Source organism: Typopeltis vanoorti, chromosome 7 (assembly GCF_054136105.1).
Source record: "Typopeltis vanoorti isolate ZY-2024b chromosome 7, IOZ_Tvanoo_1.0, whole genome shotgun sequence".
In the NCBI taxonomy this organism is placed as follows: Eukaryota; Metazoa; Arthropoda; class Arachnida; order Uropygi; family Thelyphonidae; genus Typopeltis; species Typopeltis vanoorti.
In genome coordinates, this window is record NC_143555.1 from 137,667,737 (window position 1) to 137,689,205 (window position 21,469).

The 21,469-nt window shown below is 37.3% G+C and overlaps 1 protein-coding gene across 1 annotated transcript in view; it reads left to right on the plus strand.

Annotated features, from left to right (window-relative positions):
- Positions 1–21,469, plus strand: part of LOC150105113 (disheveled-associated activator of morphogenesis 2-like) — a 575,640-nt gene that overhangs the window by 20,798 nt on the left and 533,373 nt on the right. Inside the window, exon 2 of the mRNA XM_090396160.1 lies at positions 19,896–20,111. Within this exon, the coding sequence (XP_090252286.1) occupies positions 19,896–20,111 (216 nt within the window). The remainder of the gene's footprint in view (positions 1–19,895; positions 20,112–21,469) is intronic.

Sequence of the window (21,469 nt, forward strand, 5' to 3'; positions counted from 1 at the left end):
AATCAAGTTCTGCTACGTGAAGGAGCATACTGGGATAACAGGAAACGAGTGGATCAGCTGGTTAAAGAAGTGGCTAGAAACAAGTTACCAAAATTATTAGAAATCTGCTATAAAAATACTTGCAGAAGAAATAAGTCTAAACGTTTGGGAAGAAGAGAGGAATCGAAAACATCAAAACACGGATCAACAACAACAAAAGAATTCTTGTCAGCAGCAGACTCCAGCTGAAAAAACACTGTTATCTCTCCAGTTTAACTACGCTACTACTGGGACATGGAAAATTATGACACTACATACACAGATTCCATATCCTGGAATCTCCATCATGCATTTGTTGCCCATTAGCTATTGGACTCCATCCGGATGCCCCTAATACTACGCGTCATCACTTCTGGAGACAAGTGGCCATTGTCAAAACAGAGACTTATCCAAAAGTATTATTCAGAATAATCAGTACTTGGAAGCTACATATAATATATGCATTGTATGCAATGGAGCATGTAGGAAATAAATTACCTCCTGGTAGGGTTACTATTGGGAGGAAAACGCAAACCCATATTGTGGATCGATTATTGATATTGGTTTATTAACATATATATCAGAGGTATGGAGTTAGTATGAAATATTAATAACTATAGAAGAACATTCCCTCATGTTATATGTATGTTATCTGTGTGCTATGTGCAGGACCGTTCCGTGGGTTTGCGCCGCCTGGATGCAAAATTTTTGTGTCCCCTTTCATTAAAAATTAAAAGATCCCGAAGAACAATAACACGTTACGAATCATTTTATTATACTGCATATTAAGAGCTCGTACCATTTATTTAACTACCCAGCGACTCAGCCCCTCACTGAAATCTCTCGCATTGGAAGGTGACAAATGTGCACAAACAGTTCAGTGTATTATTTAATCCCTATTTTTTATGAACGCGTTCGATCATACCGCCCCTAAATTATGCTGCCCGGGTTCTTTGCATCCCGGTACGGAAGGGGCCTGGCTATGTGCTATGTCCTCATGCTATGTGCATGTTAACAGCCCTGTAGCTGAGGGTATATACACTTCTGCATCGCTGTTTATAACACGTTTTCTGTATTTCTTGAAATTGTGTCCATAGCTATAGAACATGCCTGAAAAAAAGAAAAAAAAACATCGTTCTTTTGCAGAGCAACTTATGAGTGGCTAATAAATAGCATTTCCATCTGTTCCATTTCGGACAGAGATTGAAATTGGTTCTGCAGAATGACACGTTTTATTGTTTGACTTAGAATTGCTCTTTCTGAATTGTATCGCTTTTGTTCTAAAAAAACATATATATAAAAAAAAAAGCCTCTATGGAGAATGCGCATGCCGTGGGCTCAAACAAGGTTCATTGCACTCTCTCTTTCTTCCTTCTTGCTTACTTCTAAGATCTTTAACATCGAGACGCATGCGTACACGGTTTAAATATCTCCACGTTAATCAATAACTGCATAGTTTGTTCCGATAACAGTCAGGTATCCTTCGGAAAAGATAAAATATATATATACACTGTATATATATATTCGTTGCGTGAGGGGTCTACTTTAGAAACCAGGACCATGCAAATTTTAACACTGAAATAACTTTCTTATCGTTATCTGGTTTTGCCTGTAGTCTGCTACCATTCGGTAATATGATCGCATGTATTATTTTTTTGATGCGATCTATCATTTATTATTACTGCACAGAGCTATTTTTTTTAGCGCCGTTAGCTTTCTGGATTAATAAGAAGAAGTCAGTAGTTTTCTAGAATTATATGATTTGGTGACTTTTACCTGTGCTGCGAGATTATACAATCAAAAATGACAAATAATAAAATACAAAAATGAGTACATGTTCCATTGCAGTCGTTTCTCAGAAATTAACGCTACTGACCTGTTCTTTTGACGTACTTATTAATTATAATGGTAGCAATGTTATTTTTATTTGGGAATAATCTGTCAAAACACAAGGTTTAATTTAAAATCATGCCATTGAAAAGGGTCACTAATCCGTGGCTTGATCTTTGTTGGTGCATCAGAGAAGAATCGTTACTGCAGTGATACTTGTTAACATATCGTTAGTATGGAGTATTAATGAAAGGGATAAAAGTAAAAGAAGGTGAAGTGGTCAGAGGTGGACTGGTCTAAAACTATTGGTTGCCAGGAGACAAAGGGACCCACCCACAACTATAAGACTATCATTTAATTTTCATAAGAAATAAATAAAATTTTCAAAAAATACATAAGTGTAAAAAAGTACAATTAAAATTTTTGTGAAATAAATGCATACTTTTATTATTATTATTATTATTATTATTATTCCTGATACCTCCAAGGAGTCCGAAGACTCATCGTGGGAGGACATCTACAACTGTCTCTGCACCTAACCTCTACTACGAATCATCTCTATCAACGCCATCTGCCGCCCACCTCCAACACCACCACAACTAGTAATTTTTGTCTGTAAATTGCGTGTGTTCTAAAGGGCCGATTTGTATGTATGCGGGATGAAAAACCCGAGTTTCCGGGTTTTACGAATTACAGTGTACATACTGTATATTATACATATTACTAGCAGTGTATAATAGATACTAAATGTAAATACAGATTGTTATAATAAATTTAGTTTAATCCTTTATCCAAGTGTAAACAAACAAAGTTTGCGCCTGAAAATATCTTCAGGACTGGGGTAAGGTAGTGAAACACCCGACAACTCTGAGCAAAGGTGGACCAGGCTCTCATCACTCCTTGTCTCAGTATCTCCCATAATGCAAAACACATCTCCTTGCGGATATGTATACTGCTATGCATTAAGGGAAGGGCTACTACCCAGACCGGTTTCTACCTTTATTGAGGTCTCGTCAGTGGGAGGCAGACCTAAACATGGAGATACTAAGGCAGAAGCAATAGGAGAGTCATATTTACCTATAGGAGTTGCCAACAGGTGTACCATCTTTTTATTGAATTACTCTGTATTTGGAGAAAGATATTGGAAGTTTATTTTTCACTTGGTTAGACTATAATAAATTTAGTTTAATCCTTTATCCAAGCGTAAGCAAACAAAGTTTGTGCCTGAAAATATCTTCAGGACTGGGGTAAGGCAGTGCAACTCTGAGCAAATTTTGCCTCCCACTGACCAGACCTCAATAAAGGTTGAAACTGGTCTGGGTAGTGGCCCTTCCCTTAATGCATATCAGTATACATGTCCACAAGGAGATGTGCTTTGCATTATGGGAGATACTGAGACAAGGAGTGATGAGAGCTTGGTCCACCTTTGCTCAGAGTTACCTGGTGTTGGACCTTACCCCAGTCCTGAAGATATTTTCAGGCACAAACTTTGTTTGCTTACACTTGGATAAAGGATTAAACTAAATTTATTATAGTCTAACCAAGTGAAAAATAAACTTCCAACAGATTGTTATAATTGAATTTTTAAATTATTTTTTTAATTTTAAATAAATGGTGGATATTTTTAAATAGTTTGCTTGTACTGAACATTTTACACATTAACAGGTAGTTCAAAAGCATATTTCATGCAGTCTACTATATTAAGAATTTATATAGTAGACTGCATGATATTAAGAATCGTTTGAATTCACTAGCTGATTGTGCGAATCTGTCAATAATTGCTTCTGCATCCAATTCATCTAACAATTCCTTTTCAATGGATAGCAACATATATGATCTCCTCAGACAGTGAATTTCTGGAGTATTAATATCTTTATGATCTTTAACTTTGAAAATGTCCTCTCACATTGGACTTGAGTAACTGATAGTGTGCAGATGACTTTATGAAGTTCATAAAGGTTATCATATGCCTTCTCCTAAAGTCTGTTGGATACCAGAATTTTTAGTACACACGATGGGCAAGTGCTACAAATTTTACACTTGTTGCAACTGGAATCAATATTCTCACATCAGTAAGCAATAGCTTAATACATCAAAGTTCGAAGCAAACAAAAACAATTCCAATATTACTTGATCTTTGCTGATTTGTGGAGACAGCTTAATAATACCTTCCAATGCTTCATCTTCAAGGCCCCTCTTCTGCAATAGTGTTAAACTTTGCTGGGTCCATGCAAGATAAATCTTTATACAACTTTTTATGTTGTACAAAGCATGAATCTAGTGACTGGACAATGCAGTCCATTATTAAGTTAAACACATTTACTTGAAAATCAGCTAGAGAATCTGAGGAATTTCATTCATCTATAAGCTCATCTGCCATTCTTTTCTTCCTCCTCTGCCTCTTAACTGGTAATGCTGTTTAAAAAGGGCCAATTTCCAATGTTTGATTTTCATCCATATTCAACTGTGAAATCTTGTCATTCCATTTATTTACAAATTCCAATGCCTTGCTGTGAATGTTATCAAGCATTCTTGTCTGTTCCTTCAACTTTGATATAGCTGAATCTATTAAGCACCATGCTGTAAACATATCTAAACCACTTGTCTGTAAATGACTTGATAACAGGGCTGTAGTTTCAAACATATACAAGAAAGTAAATGCTGTCAATATTGTTTCAAACTTTAAAAGACTTTTAACTATAACATTTGCCTCTTGTTATGTTTTTGCATCAAACTTGTGTGAATCTTGTATCATTTATAATCATGCCAATAAATTTACAAAAAGTACTGACAGCGGCATCATCAAAACGTCCAAATATAGTTGTTGCTGCATTGGATTTTCCTGACCATCTTATCTCACCAATTAGCTTTAATTGTTTCATTTTTTCTTGTCTTAGTTGTTTTCCAATAACTTCTATCCATACAGCCATTCTTGTTTATGATGTTTTCACAAAAGTTGCTAAATTCTGGAGGAAATTGAAAAACGAAACTGCAGGCACATACACTAATTAGCTTTAATCGTTTCATTTTTTCTTGTTTTAGTTGTTTTCCAACAACTTCTATCCATACAGCCATTCTCGTTTATGATGTTTTCACAAAAGTTGCTAAATTCTGGAGGAAATTGAAAAAAGAAACTGCAGGCATGCAACATTTTGTTGTTTCAGTTATCACCAAATTCAGGACATGGGCATAGCACCATATATGAACATGTTGACCATCCACATCAGTAATTTTACTTTGTAAACCATTATACCGGCCATAATAGCTTGCAGCTCCATCTGTACTATCATATAAACATTTTTGGAATCAATTTTAAGATGCTGTAATGTTTCAGCCAGTAGATCAAAAAGTCCTGTCCTGTACCATCATTACTTGGCACCACTGAAAGTAGTCGCTCACAGATAACACCTTTAAGCACATTATTATTTTATTATTATTATTATTATTACATAACACCTTCAGAGAGTCCAAAGGCTCATCGAGGGAGGGGCACTTGCTCTACAACTCTCCATTTCCACCACTCCACTAACTGCAACTATTTTCATATACAGCAGCGCCATCTACTGCCACCACCACCACCACTGTTTTTACAAATCAAAAACATCCATGCCCATGGCAGGATTCTAACCTGCATCCTTTTGGCTGGAGAGCAGATATACACTAACCATTATATGCTAACCACTTGGTTGGCCAAGTGGTTAGCATATAATTTCTGTGCGTATCATTATCATTAGCATATTCATTTCTGTGACCTCGAAAAGGAATTACATGCTTGCCTAACATCTTTATTATGTCTGTAATCCTCATGACAATACTTCTCTGCTTCAACACTTCTTTCTTTTTAATTAGTGAAGATGCAAAAAAATTATCTAAGGTGCCATCATTAACCACACTGATAAATTGCTGAACATTTCTGATATGTTTTGTTATCGATTCGTGTAAAGCCAGTCTCTGGCTAATATGCCTGTAGTTACTAAAGCCATGTACAAAGGGTGGTGAATTACAAGTGTTTGGAGACTCAAAAGGCCAAGCAGTATGAACAATATAAGCACCTATTTTCTTTGTTATATGTTAGCCATTTTCTTGGTACTGAGTCATTCATAATTTTCCTCTCATACAAAGGAGCATCAAATGGCAGATCATCAAGTGGCTGAAATGGATGTTCAGCAAAAAACTGTCTCAGATTTGATCGTGATGGATATTGGAAGATTCCAGCAGTTGATCTTTCATTTTCTTGCATAGGTTCATTTATAGGATGTGCTTCAGAAACCAAGTCATTTATGCCTGAAGGTATATCTGATTCCCTGTAACTAGTTGAAGTTATGTGTTCAGACATAGCTTCAACTGGGTTGGTGAGTAAAGGATGCTATTCTATTTGTCTTTACATTCAAAGTACTTTTTTCAGTTCTTGCAACTCACAAGTCATTGCATCATCACCATGAGTATGTTTCTTGCTTCTTGATTTTTTTTGTGGAACTGTACATTGATCTGGATGGTGGTTGTGGTATTATAAAATCTGTAATAGACCAGCATTGCTTGGCTGATTCCTGACTTTCTGCTTCTTGTTTCCCTCAGTGTTTCAATGATCCAGATTTATGCTTTTTCTTCTCCATGCTAGTAGGGGTAATATTCCTGAAATTAAAACTTAATTAAAAATAACCCACGTTGGGAAAAAATGAACATCAAAAATTACAATTATACCGCAAGAACACATCAATGGAAATAAGCTTTATAGATTATTATTATTTTCATTATTATTATTATTATTTTGGGCAACTCCAAGGAATCGACAGACTCATCGAGAGAGGCCCTAACATCATGTTAAGAACAACTATTCGACATTCACACAGTGTCTGTCATACCTCGCCTTGAACTCATTCACAGTCATAGCACCCACAACAGGCTCTGACAGCTTATTCCACTCATTCACCACTCTCCGAGTAAAAAACTTAGCTCTAACACCCTGGATTACCACATTCTTGCCCAGCTTCCATGTATGGCCCCTAGTCCTCCCACCACCAGTAATATTCTAAAAAATATCTTCTGAATTAATCTTATAGAAACCCTTCAGTAATTTGAATGTCTCAATCATATCACTTCTTTTCCGCCTATTAACCAATTTTTACAACCCACAAATCTTCAACTTGTTCTCATAGGGTTCATTCCATAGACCTGCTGTCATCTTGGTCACTCATCTCTGGATCCTCTCCACCTCCTCCCCATCAAGAAGAAACCCTGGCGTCCATATCTGGAGTCACGGCTCGATACAGAGGAACAATAACTGGTTTATCTCTGCTTGTTAAAGTATTTTTCAGCAACCAAGTGATTTGATGAGCTGATTTAGCCACTTTTGTGATGTGCCCCCTAAACTTCAACTCCCTATCCACCAATACTTCCAAATCCCTGGCCTCATCAATCTCCTGGAGTACGGTTCCACCAGTGTGATGTACTGCTGCTAATCTTTTCATCCCAAAATGCATAACCTTACACTTTGCCACATTAAATCGACATCCATTTTCCTTAGCCCAGTCCTCCAAACTAACCAAATCATCTTGCAAAATTTTGACATCCTGTGCACTCACTATTGCTCTACCCAACTTTGCATCATCAACAAACAAGTGAACACTTCCTCTCAGATCCTTTCCTATATCGTTAATGAACAATTGAAAGGTAGTGGTCCAAGAACAGAACCCTGTGGCACACCACTAGTCACAAGACGTCTTTTGGATTCTACTCCTGAATAAACCACTCTCTGATATCTCTCCATCAACCACCCTCCTATCCATCTCACCAACCCTATATCCATCCCCATATGCTGCAGTTTACTGATTAGAATTCCGTGTGGTATCCCGTCAAAGGCCTTAGCAAAGTCCAGCAGTATCACTGTAAATCCATTATCCTTATCCAGTTTAGCCGTCACTGTATTATAAAACGTGAGCAAGTTACTGAGGCATGATCTACCCTTCACAAAACCATTTTTTTGTCCCCCATACCGTATCCCATTTTCATCTATCCAATCCTGTATTTTTCTCTTGACTAATTTCTCCAAGACCTTGACAACGATTCCTGATATGCTAATCGGTCAGTAATTTACAACAGCAGTCTTGGAACCTCCTTTATGCAGTGGAACTATTATCCCCTCTTTCCACCCCCTTGGGACTAACCCAGACCCGAGATTCAAATTAAACAAAATGGTCAAGTGCACTGACAGTTCTTTAGCCACTTCACTTATAACACGAGCTGGTATACCATCCAATCCCACAGAAGTATTGACATTGAGGTTTTGTAATAGACTACTCACCTCCACTTCATTCACCACAATTCCCATATAATCTATTGGTTCATTCATTCCCGCAATGTCACCACCTGGATGATATATTCTTGCAAAGTGCTCGCTCAGTAATTCAACTATATCAACTGATTCTGTTACCTCTCTACCATCGGCATTCTTTAAAATCATTCTGCCATATACGTTTTTTCTTTTACTTGCAACATATCGAAAAAACTGTTTGGGATTCTCTTTAGCCTGCATGGTTAATGTTCTTTCATGATCCGGTTTTGCTTTTCTTACCACACTCGTTACTCTTCTGGCCTGTGCCTTATACTGTTCATGTGCCTGCCGGTCACCTTTCTCCTTGAATTCCCTCCATAGTTGTTTCTTTTTTTGCAGCTCAAGCTTAATGGTGTTATTCATCCATTAAACTCCTACTTGATTTATTATTCGGACTCTAGGTATACAGTCAGCCATTGCCTCATGCAAACACTTCCTAACTGCCTCCAATGCACTATCAACTTCTAGCCCTTGTAGTTTTACATGCCATGGCACTGAACAACCAATCAAACTCCTAAGCTTGTCATACTTACCAGCCCGATAATTCCACATGGATCCCGTCTTAATTGTAAATTCCATTCCTTTAGCCACCTCCCAAGTCAAGACCCTATGATCACTCTCACCAATTGGTGGCAATGTGGGCATATTCTTTACAGCCAAATTCTCAGATGCAATTACTAGGTCAAGCACTCTCTGACCCTTAGTGTTTTCTATTACATGCTGTCGCAGATAGTTATCCCTTAATAATCGCATGAAGTCCAATTCCTTCCTCCCATGTATCCTCTCCTCCTTCCAATCAATGTTACCATAGTTTAAATCACCCATAATGATTACCTTCCTTCCACTCATTTCTTCTATTTGCTTATGCATACTATCTCCACCATCTATTCCATCACCTGGTCTATAACAGCACCCAACTGTATATTTTGTTCTGCTAGCTTCAATCTCACACCAAATAGCCTCAGATGTGCTCTTTTCTGTATCCTGTAGTTCCACTTCTATTCATCTTGGCTGTAGCTCATCAGCTATTATCAATAACACTCCTTCTCCCCCCTCCCATTTTATTCTCCCTGTCACTCCTGAACACACTATACCCCTCAATCCCACTAGCTATATCATCTTCTGTCAGCCATGTTTTGCTAATGCCAATAACCTGTGGCCTGGAAGTGCCAACCAAGGCCAAAAATTCTTCCTTCTTTTTCCTAATACTTCTGGCATTAGTATACATGAATTGCAGAAGTCTATTTGTCCCATCCCTATTTTGATGCCTTATACTAACTATCCCATTCTGATTCCTAGTCGTTCGTACTCACTTGGGCATATTACACACATTCATACACTCCCTAAAGTCTGCATATCTACTCCCCCCCCTTTATAACTCTAGTTTCCCTGATTCTGCACATCCACTTCCACTACATTCGACAACACCTTTTCAAGTCTTCATACACAAAATCCATTCAAATGTAAACCATCTATCTTATATAAATCCTTTCGCCCATCGAACTCAATCCACAAATTCTGCATCACTCGTCTTGCATAATTCACTCATAAAGTCATTTGCAATTATGGCCCTCCTTCTATACTCTTCACTATCATACTGCGGCAACAGATTCACCATCCTCACTCTCTCACTCTTCTCTTTTGCTACCTCAAGCAATTCCTTCACATCCTCATTCATAGCCATTTTGTCTCCTTTGAAATCATTTGTACCTGTTACCACTATCAATTCTTTCACCCACTGCTTTTGCATTCTAATTGACTCGCTTACATCCTTAAGGTTCTCACCAGGTTGGTATGATTTTGTTAAATTCTCAACTAACACACCTCTTACTAAGGGATCTCCATACAACACTTGCTCTTTCATTTCGTTTACACTCACTATCATACTCTTATTTTTTCTGTCATACTTTTGTCGTTTATCAGTCGGTACGCTCAGTAAACATTTTTGCCAAAGTTCCAGCTGCCGATTTGCCCTGTGTATCGCTCCACATAACCAAGCGATCTCACTCATTGCATCAGTCTCATAATTTTTATTCTCCGATAATTCATTCATTCGTTCTGTATGCTTACCTTCATTCTCACTTTCAGCGCTACTCTCACAGCTATCTGGTACTACCTCACAAATATCACTATTCATACCTCGCACCTGTTATTAACAATCACAGTAATTTTAACTGTAGAGTAAATAAAAGGTATCATTATTTATTGAACTTGTATTATGTGTATATATTATTATTTGAAACTTCAGCTTAAATATTATTATATGACATCTCCAGGGAGTCCAAAGACTCATTGAGGGAGGACACCTACTTCGCAACTCTCCGTCTCCACCACTCAACCCACTAACTACAACAAACCTCAGCTACTTTCATCATCTACACTAATGTTATCTACTGCCAACTACCACCACTAACATTTTCAGAGACAGTCACAAACATCCATGCCCACAGCGGGATTCGAACCCACAGCCTTTTGGCTGGAGAGCAGACACGCTAACCACTTGGCCAATCAGGCCAGTAAATATAGTAAATATATTTACTATCTAGTATTTTTATGCTAATTTTATACAATGAAAGAAAATACATTATATTTAAATTAAAGGACATAGGGCCACAGTATATAAAAAATATTACTTAAATACATTCCTTTTATAAAACATATAAAACACAGCAAGCACAAGGTGAAGAGCTGACGAAGCACACTCAAACTGAGGCTGAGGCAATGAAAAATATTTGCTGTCTTTGCAATGTATGCAATAGCTCGATACAAAGTTGACTCCAGCTGCACATCACGATCCCAGGCTGGGATTCCTAGCTAAGCTTCATTGTGCAGTCGCAATATTAAAGATCCGAGCCTATGTAACATATGCATCGGCCTCACATAACCCGAATCAGAATTATTTTTTCAGAGTTATTTATTATATTTTTAAATATAAAGTATTCTCAAAAAATGATTTTATTAAAATTGTAATGCAACGTAAATTTTAGTTTTTAGTTGCATACAGTAATAATATTGGAACTTCTATTATATTTTCAAGCTACTAAAAGGTCATTAACATTTTTAACATATTGTGTAATGTTAAGGGGGCTCACTTTATCAGGGGCCCAATTGCCATCAGGCTAGCTGACACCCTGGCCTGTCCTCCACTGGAAGTGGTGTGTCAAAGTTAATCAAAGCAAAGAAAGAGGAAGGAATAGTTGGCAACACAAGATATTTCCTATACCAACAACTCTCCATATTTTTCTTAACCTTTCCTTATTCACTTTCTTTCTCTTTTTACTCTTTATCTTGATCCTTTACATCAGTGGTTCCCAACCTTTTCCCACTTGTGTACCCCTTTTAAACCCATTTCTATAAATTGTACCCCTTGTTTTTAAAATAACTGTTTTTAAATACTGACACTTTTGTTCAGTGCCTATCTTAATGTAACGCAAATACTTATACTCAGTCAATAACTGAACTAATAACGCATCAATAATGTCTAAAGTCAATAACACGTACCCTGGGAGGTACGTGTACCACCGCTTGGGAACCGATGCTTTACATGAATGATCTACTAACAATAATTAAGCGCCTCCGTAGCGCAATTGGAAGAACAACGGTACATTGTGCCCTTCGATTGGAATAGGCCTAAGTTCGATTCTCGTCGCGACGGGAGAAATCTTTATGTGGACTTTTTCAATCGAAGGTGAGTTAGCCGATCTCATGAGGTAGTAGGATTTTTTCTCCCTTAAACTCAGGTTTTTCATCCTGCATACAGACAAATCGGCTCTTCAGAACACACGCAATTTACAAACAAAAAATACTAGTTGTGGTGGGCAGTAGATGGCGTTGATGGGGATGATTGGTAGTAGAGGTTCGGTGGTGGTTGAGACGGTTGTATAGTGGGTGTCCTCCCACGATGAGTCTTCGGACTCCTTGGAGGTGTCACGAATAATAATAATAATAATAATAACCAGAGCAAGGAGCCCCTCCGTCCCTCTCTTTGCTGCACCAAAAGAGATTTGTTTGTAGGCCAGCCTCATGTAGAAGATATTTTTAAAATTAGGCATTTTTTGTTGTCTTGAAACATGTGAGAGCACCAATGCATATATAAAATCTTGAGAGAAGTGAGAGAATCGGAAATAACGCATTTCAGATTAATAGATAAAAGGTACTTTGCATAATTTTTCTTGGTTTTATTCTTTTTCAGTTAAACTAAATGAAGAGTATAGAATTATAATGATCTCTCAACGATCCATTTGCATTGAGAAATTGATTTGGCAGTTAACCAAAGGTCTTGTATGATTAGTTGTATTTATTTTTTTATTTTTTTATGTGAATCTCACCTGAAAAAGGTTATAAACCTATCATATGTTTAGTGCAGTGCATGGACTATGACAAAATTTATCTACCATCCACTTAAAGACTTTCACAAATATCTATGTTATAATTGGATTTGGACTCAGCCAGCCAGGCTGGCATACAGTTAGGTGGATTGGATGTACACAATTAGATAGTGCTCTTCCATGAGTCAGTCATAATGCTAACCTTCAAGGATTAGTTAACCAAGGTATATTTTATTTGAGAGTCAAGTAATTGAAAGATCACTGTAATTCCATTCGTTCTCTATCCATTATTGGCATTTGCTTGGTGATTTCTCAATTTCATTACAGTATAATGAAATGAAATTGAACATCAGCAATGTATGATTATATTCTAGAAGAATTTGATTGACTTATAAGGCATTGCTTTTGAATTAGGCATATGACAGTATTAAAACTGTAGGATTGTTCAGTCTATAATTTTAATTCATGTCTTTTAATTAAAAGCAGTTACATGAAATTACTTCCAAGCAAAACAATATATCTATATCAAACATCCCTATATCAAAGACAGCTAATGCTAGAAATTGTAAAATTATTGCTGAATTAACTCTCTTGTCACATGTTTCAAAAGTTCTAAATTATACAAAACAGAATAAGAAATAAAATAGAGGAGAACAAGTGAAGACCAGTTTGGATTTAGGAAATAATCTGAAACAAGAGAAGCAATTCTTGCCTTAAGACAAATTATAGAAAATTGCCACTCAAGACAGTATCTTCCAAGGCCTCAAGGAAACACTGAGCAAAGATCTGAGTTCACTGAAAAACTACTGTGAAATCTGGGACTGTCCCCTAACTCCGGCAAAACTATTGTTTCAGCTTTCCACCTAAATAATCACGATGCTCACAGGAAACTAAAAATAAACTTCTACAACAGAACTGTAATCTATGAAAGTAACCATTACTATCTTGGAGTCACACTTGATTGCAACCTCAGATACTGACAGCATCTGGGAAAAAACTAAGTTAAAGATATCTGCAAGAACACTATCATAAACATGCTTGTGGGTACAACATGGGGTTGTAATGCTTCAACTCTTAGAACAGCAGCCCTGACTGGCTCTAGTCTTTCCAGTTTCATAGTATTGCTTGCCAGCGATATGAGAAGCTACCATCAAAGAAATAAAATCAGAAATAACATCAGCTTTCCCATACATCAAGATATCTCTTCCTCCCCCCATTCAGCTCACCATCTTACCTCCAGGTCTCCCATCTGGCTTGTGGAAATACCAGATGATGGTCCCCAGGACAGGTAGAGGATTCTGGAATGAACTACAAACAAGTACCTGATCCAACTGTCAAACCTCCAGGATTCAATCTACCTTGACACCTCTTGAGCCAGATGGTACTATTCTCAAATAGTACCATCAACTAATTAACTGAGCTGCAAATCTGCTTATAGTTTTGTTCATTAATTTCTTGTATTTTTACTAAACACTAAACAATCAATAAAAACAGAATGGAGGTAGGAAAGGACACATATATTGCTTTTGTGGATTTAATGAAGGTATCACATACCAGGAGAAAATATTCATAGGCATGGAAAGAGCTAACACAGACTGGAGAGACAGGGAGGTGTGACTTGTATATGTAACAAACAACTAGAATTGGAAGAAACGAGAATGCCAAAACTGCTAAAATACAATGAGGAGTCATACAGGGATGCTCCTTTTCTTACTTCTCTTTAATTTGTACATTGGAGAAGCTATAAATTTAGGAGAGGGGGATTTGAGGGTTTGCAATCTCTGGCATGGTACGTCAGTTCTGATGAATACACCCTTGTAGTGAAGAATTGTATAATGTGTAGTTTGTGCAGTGGGGCAGATAGTGGTTGTGGAGATGCCATTGGGAGTTCTGATAAGAATATTAATTCTGGTTTAAATGACTGTTGGTGGCAGTGCATGTTGTTTATATTGCTGTTTAGGTCACAGATGTTAGTGAAATGGATGTGGAAACTTTTTTTTCTCGGTACGAATTCATGTTGGTGGATTTTTTGGGTTTCGTTTTTGTTGTTTTTACCATTTTTTTAGTGGATTTTTTTTGTTTTTTATGATTTTTCATTTTTTGTGGGATAATTTTTATTATCCTCAGTAAAATCATATTTCTTTGGGTTGTGATTCATTATATATATATATGGAGAGGCAAAGATAAAAAAGGAAATGGGACATGCAATGAGAGGTGACAGACTCACAAACATACCGCCCACACAGAAGTAACCCAGTCTCCTGACTATATGTTGCCTTCTCGACAGTTCATCCTGCAGCCACTGCACTTAGTCTCTCTCCAGTCACGGACTGGAAAATAAGTGGCTGAAATATTTGAAGCTAGCTGATTGGGAAGCCTTCAGATTTACTAACAGGTTCTGTCCCATGCACTGGACCAAACCAGGGTTTCAACAGCATGTGGAACCATGTTACTGCTGTACCCTTGGATGGCAGAAGGGTCTGTGGTAAGAGATAGCATGAAAAGCCAAGGCAGGAATTTTTGGAACAAGTAATTAGGAAATCAGGATATCATAACTACACTTAAATGAAAAGGATGGCAATGGTTAGAGGTGGATGACAGACAACAAAAACATTCTTTGCCGTGACTTTGAAAACAAGGAAAAGTTCCTTAATTTATTCATACACATGAAATTAATTATGTATGTGTGTGTGTGTGTGTGTGTAATTAACCCACACATGTGCATGCAACAGTGACTTTACACATATAATCTGATCTTAAATGCTTTTTTTTTATTGTATTTGATTTTAAACTTAATAGACTTTGTAGATGAGAAACTAATTTTTTTTCATTTAGCACTCTTTCTCTCTCTCTCTCTCTCTCTCTGATGAAATACATTTTAAATGAATATTCTGATGATAGGAGAAAATACTGTTAAAGGTGTGCTAGAGGATAAAATGCACAAGGTATGTTTTCCAGGCGGTAAAATGAGTAGAGTGATTGAGGCATTGAATATGAGGCGGGAACGAGCAAAAGAGTTAATTGTATTAATTGGTACAAATGATTTGAGAGAGAACAAAGAGCATGTCAGAATGAATGTCAGGAGACTGCTTGGAAAGATAAAAGAGAATAGTGTGACAGGAAGGGTAGTCAGTGTGTTGCTTAGGTATGATTGTGGTGAAATGAGGCGGAGAGCAAGGATTATGAATGATATTCTGGCTGAAATGTGTGAGGAGATATGAGTACAGTTTGTTAATGTGTGGAATGAGTTTGAGGGACGAAGTGAGCTGTATGGGAGTGATGGACTGCATTTGAGTAGTTATCGTGTGAGTTGCTTGGAGAGACTGCTGCTGGAAAGTGGAGAAGTGAATAGAGAGAATGAATCAGATTGAGAGAGGAGTGATGTGGAAGAGCAGGAGAGTAAGACAGGAGAGATTGAAGAAGTGGAAATGAATGGGGAAGTGAGTGGCATGAGTATAGAAAATGAGAGAATGGGTGTGCAAGAGGAGCAGGGAAACGGGGAGGCTCAGGGTGGACAGGGATACACACCACGTGAGAAAGGTGGATGCTCCAAGAGGAGGTGAGAGCATGTGTAGGCAGGAAAGTAATGGGATGATCAGGGATCAAAAGGAAACAGATGGAATTGCAAAGGGTTCTAAAATGAAGAAGCAGAAAGGGAAATGGCCCCAGTCCAGCATGGAGAGATCACATCGAGTGAGTGGTATCAGTGGAACTAGCTGTAGATCCAGAAATGAGTCGTTGTTGTGTTTGTATACCAATGCTAGAAGTATAAGAAACAAGGCGGATGAAATGGTTGCACTAATTGCATCTGTGCACCCAGAGGTTGTCGGAATAAGTGAGACATGGTTAGATGAGGATGACATCCTGACAGGAATAGAGATGGAAAGGTATGATGTGTTTCGTGAGGATAGAAGGGGTAAAAAGGGAGGGGGAGTGCTATTGATGATAGAGAAAGAGTTATGTCCATACAAGGTAGAGATGCAAGAGGGAAATGGGGCCAGTGGTTTTGAGGCAGTATGGTGTGAGATAGAGGTGAATAGAATCAAATACTTGGTGGGATGTTGTTATAGACCTGGTAATGTGGATGGTGGTGATAGTGAAATGTATAGTCAAATAAGCCAAGCAAATAAGAAAAGGGTGATCATTATGGGTGATTTTAATTATGGCAATATAGACTGGAATGAAGAGATAGCAACTGGAAGTAAAGAAAATTAGTTTCTTGAGTTTTTGAGGGATAACTACCTCAGACAGTATGTAACAGAGGGCACACGAGGATTAAGGGTCTTGCATTTGGTCATCTCATTGGAGGATGTAATTATCAATGAGGTATCAAATCATCCACCAATTGGTGAAAGTGACCATGAGGTGATTACCAGCAGTGCAAGGACCCCTGTGAAAAAAGGGTATATGTGGAACTACAAGGGGGGGGGAGTGATTATAAAGAGCTCAGGAGACAGCTTGCAGGTGTAGCATGGAATGAGGAGTTAGCTGGAAAAGAGATCAATGCAGCTTGGGGGATTTTCAAAAAATATTTAGTAGATGCAATGTCTAAATGTATACCATTGGTGAGAAGGTTAAATAAGGTAGGTGTGAGATGGATGAATAAAGAGATTAAGCATGCAATACAGAGAAAAAGGGCATTGTGGAGGCAGCATAAGAGAAGTGGAAGTAACCAATTTCATGAGGTCTACAAAGACCAGGCAAGGAGGGTGACTTGGTTGGTGAGAGTAGCTAAAGAGAGGTATGAACAGCAGTTAGCTAATGAAGCCAAAAAGAATCCTAGGGAGTTCTTTCGATATGTAAGGGACATTGATTGGAGGAAATGGTATAAAGACAGCTGTTGCAGAATGTGTGGTGGAGATACTTAATGAGCAGTTCATAAAGATCTTTCAATCTTGTGAATGTGACTTCATGGAGAGATTAAGAGCAGTTGATGATGGGGAGGAGAGACTGACTGTAAGTGAGCAAGAGGTGTTTGGGGAGTTGAGTAAACTCCCCAAATAATTAAAAAATTACTATTTAACTTGTAAATAAGGCTGTGGGACTTGATAATATATCACCGCGTATTCTGAAGGAATGTGCCAGAGAGTTGACACCTGCATTGACATATTTTTTTAATAGGAGTCTTGCACTTGGTCAAGTCCCTAAAGAGTGGAAGGAGGGCAAGATTGTGCCACTTCATAAAGGAGTTGATCGAACTCAAGAATCAAACTATAGGCCTATCTGTGTGTCAGGTGTTGTGGTTAAGTTGTTTTAGAAGCTTGTGAGGACTAGGATCCAGAGTTGGGTTGACAACAATGGTATAATCTTTGATGGACAGTATGGATTTGCTAAAGGGAGGTCATGTTTTAGTAATCTACTTACTTATTACAATAAAGTGACTGCTTCCTTGGACAGAGGAGAAGGATACACAGTAATATACTTGGATTTTGCAAAAGCTTTTGATAGAGTACCTCATGATAAGTTGACAGTCAAACTAGAGCAGATGGGGTTGGATATTAGATTAGTGCATTGGATTGGAGACTGGCTATCTGATAGGTATCAACAAGTTGTGTATGGGGGTGCAATATCCAGGAAAAGGAAAATCACTAGTGCAGTGCCTCAGGGGTCTGTTTTAAGGCCATTGCTGTTTAACTTGTATATTAATGATATTGGCGAAGATTTGGATGGAGATATTCAGTTGTTTGCAGATGATGCAAAGTTGGGACAAACCATAAAGAGTAGTGAAGATGTTGTGGCCTTGCAAGAAGACTTGAATAAATTGAGTGATTGGGCAAGCAAATGGGGATGTGAGTTCAATGTTGCAAAATGTAAGGTTTTAAAATTTGGAAAACAAAGATGGGATGCAGAATTTATGCTTGGTGAGAATATATTGTTGGAAGTAGAGGAAATAAGAGATCTGGAGGTGATAGTGGATAAGGATCTAAAATTTAGGGGACACATCGCCAAAATTGTGAAGACAACACAAAGACTTCTGGGAATGATGCGGAGGACACTGATGTGTAGAAGTAGGGAGATTCTTGTTCCATTGTATAAGGCTTTGATTAGGCTACACATGGACTATTGTGCCCAGATTTGGTCACCTGGTTTTCAGGAGGATGAAGAGATGTTGGAAAGGGTTCAAAGGCGACTGACTAAGGTAGTTTCTAACCTCTGGAATGTCGAGTATGAGGAAAGATTGAAAAGATGTAATTTGCAGAGTCTAGTGGAGAGAAGGAAGAGGGGAGATGTGATAGAGACCTACAAGTTGGTAAGGGGTTGTTATAGGATCAATGGTGGAGAAGTTCTACAGAGAATAGTGGGAGATCAGGGGAGAACCAGAGGTCATCCCTGGAAACTGTATAAAGAGGGTGTGAGTAGGGGAGTGAGAGGCAGGTTTTTTTCGTGCAGAGTTGTGAGTGGGAATGCCTTGCCTGAGAGTGTGGTGTCTGCAGGGAGTTTGAATGTGTTTAAGACGCTGTATGATGAGATGTGTGTGAGATAAAAGGACCTCCTAGATGAGTCTTTGAATCCATGAGGTCTTGTTTAATAATAATAATAATAAAGAGATCTAATATATGCATACCAATTGAAAACCTGAAACTTTATTTTAGTTATTATTATTGTTATTGTTATTGCATGGCACCTCCAAGGAGTCCAAGGACTCATTGCAGGAGGTCACTGCACTATACACACCTCTCCGTTTCTCCTACTATTTAATTCTCCACCTACACACAATGACACTACTACCATCAATGCCATCTACTGTCCATCATCACCACCAACAGCAACAGTATTTTTGTCTGTAAATTGCATGTGTTCCCATTGCTGAATTGCCTGTGCACTGGATGAAAAACTTGAGTTTCAGGCAGGAAAAATTCTGCTTCCTCCATATGAAATCGACTTTAGTTTGATGGTAGTTAATGTAACAAAGGGGAAACTGTCATTGCAGTTGCTTATACATATAAGTAACTCAATCTTAATAATTAAATCTTAATAATTAAATTATGTTAAATTAAATCTTAAAAATTAAAAAGAGTCTTAATAATTAAATCAATTATGCTAATTGATTTAATTGTTCTGTAATCAACCTAACATGTAGCCTATTTTCCAATTCTAGGGTATTTGTTTTTAATCTGATGTAGTTTTAATCTAATGTTGATTTTTTAAAAAATATTATTTTGTGCAAGATAACAGGATTAAAGATATATGCTGTATATATGCTATATATGCTGTATAATCAAAATATAGCATTAAAATATGTTAAAATATACATGTTGTTTGTTGAAAAATGCACACTTCATATCCACAGAAATACTGATGAAAATGTTTGTCAGTATATATACCCTGAAATAAGAATTTAAAAAATAAAATATAACTTCACCATTTAATTATTATTATTATTTTAGCAACTGGTGCTGTCAGTTCCCGTACAACTCACCAGTATGCCTCCACAGCGGAAAGGGAAACGTTTTTGTGGATGTTTTGGCAGCAGTGAGCCACCAGAAATTACTTATCATGTTGTTGAAAATGGAGGAATAGTAAATTTACAGCCCCATGCACTAACTCCAACACAGCCTTTGCCTGATGAAGAGGAACTTAATGCAAGGTTTGCAGAATTAGTGGTGAGTTTGCAGGATTTATTGTCAATGTTATTTTATCTGATATTAATTAAATTATATATTCTGTACATTCAAAATTTTCATGTTAGTAAATGTTGCTTCTTATAAATTGATTTAGTTCAATGTTTCTTAGATTTTCTTTGCACCTCCCTCTGTTGTGTATCTGAGAATACCTGCCCAGGATCCATGAGTTATATCCAAAATTTCATAAATATAATAAAAACATACCAGAAGAATTTAAAAAAAAAAACCACATTCAACTTTTAGCATTTTTAAACTATACTGATACTTGATGATCCTAAAGCTTTCCAAATTTTAATATTTGCTTAGAACACTTAATCAAATTACAACTGAAAAACATTGTTCAACAAAATATAAGCCATAGTATATGATCTTGATCAATCTTTCTACAAGCAGTTTAGTCTCTCTAATTTTTGGAGATTAAAACCTTTTCATAACCAGCTTCAACTTTCTGAGTGTTGACAAAGTACTATTCATGTAGAAAGAGAGCCAGCAGTTGGAAGAACAAGTGATAGCCAGATGTTGATGTTCAGAGAAAAACTCCATCTTCAGTTTTTTCCTTTTTTTCTTGCGTCTCAACTGTGTGCAGTCTGATATTGCTATCTGGCATAAAGTATTGTGTTGTTACCCAAAGTTTACTACATTCACCCCAGCTTCTAAAAATAGAAGTCAGCATTGATGGTTTACTCTTCTGGAGCCATCTCAAAGTGGACCACATCCATGAATTTCTGCCATATGTATACATATAACATGACAGAAAACAATTTTATTTTGTAAAATGTTTGTCCTGAGGATTTGCAAGAAATTTCTCGCATTCATCAGCTGATGTTGAGTTTGTTCTAATGTTAGTTTGTGTGAAGCATTTTGACATAAACTTTGTCAGTGTCAAGTATAAAATGATGTCATATAGTTTTCTTTAAGAGGACTAATAACCTACTATAGGATAAAATGATAAATTTACATTGTTACCTACAACATGATCCACCTCTTGTCCATACTGCAGCCTCTTTAAATCATACTGCAAGCTCTTTACATTGCCTTAATTAACTATTACTTTTCCCCAATTTTGCACCATCAGCAAACAACTGAATATTTCTTTTCAGATTATTTCCTGTCTCATTTATGTACAAATTAAACAGTAGTAGTAGTCCTAGCACGGAAACTGAAACTAGTCATTAGTTTCACCATTAGTGGTGAAACTAATGACTAGTTTCACCACTAGTCACCTGCTTTATCCTGCATTCTGCTCCTTCATATACCACTTTTTGATATCTGTCCATCAGCTATTCTCTTATCCACCTACTATATTGGTGATCACTGATTAACTTGGTGGTCTCTAG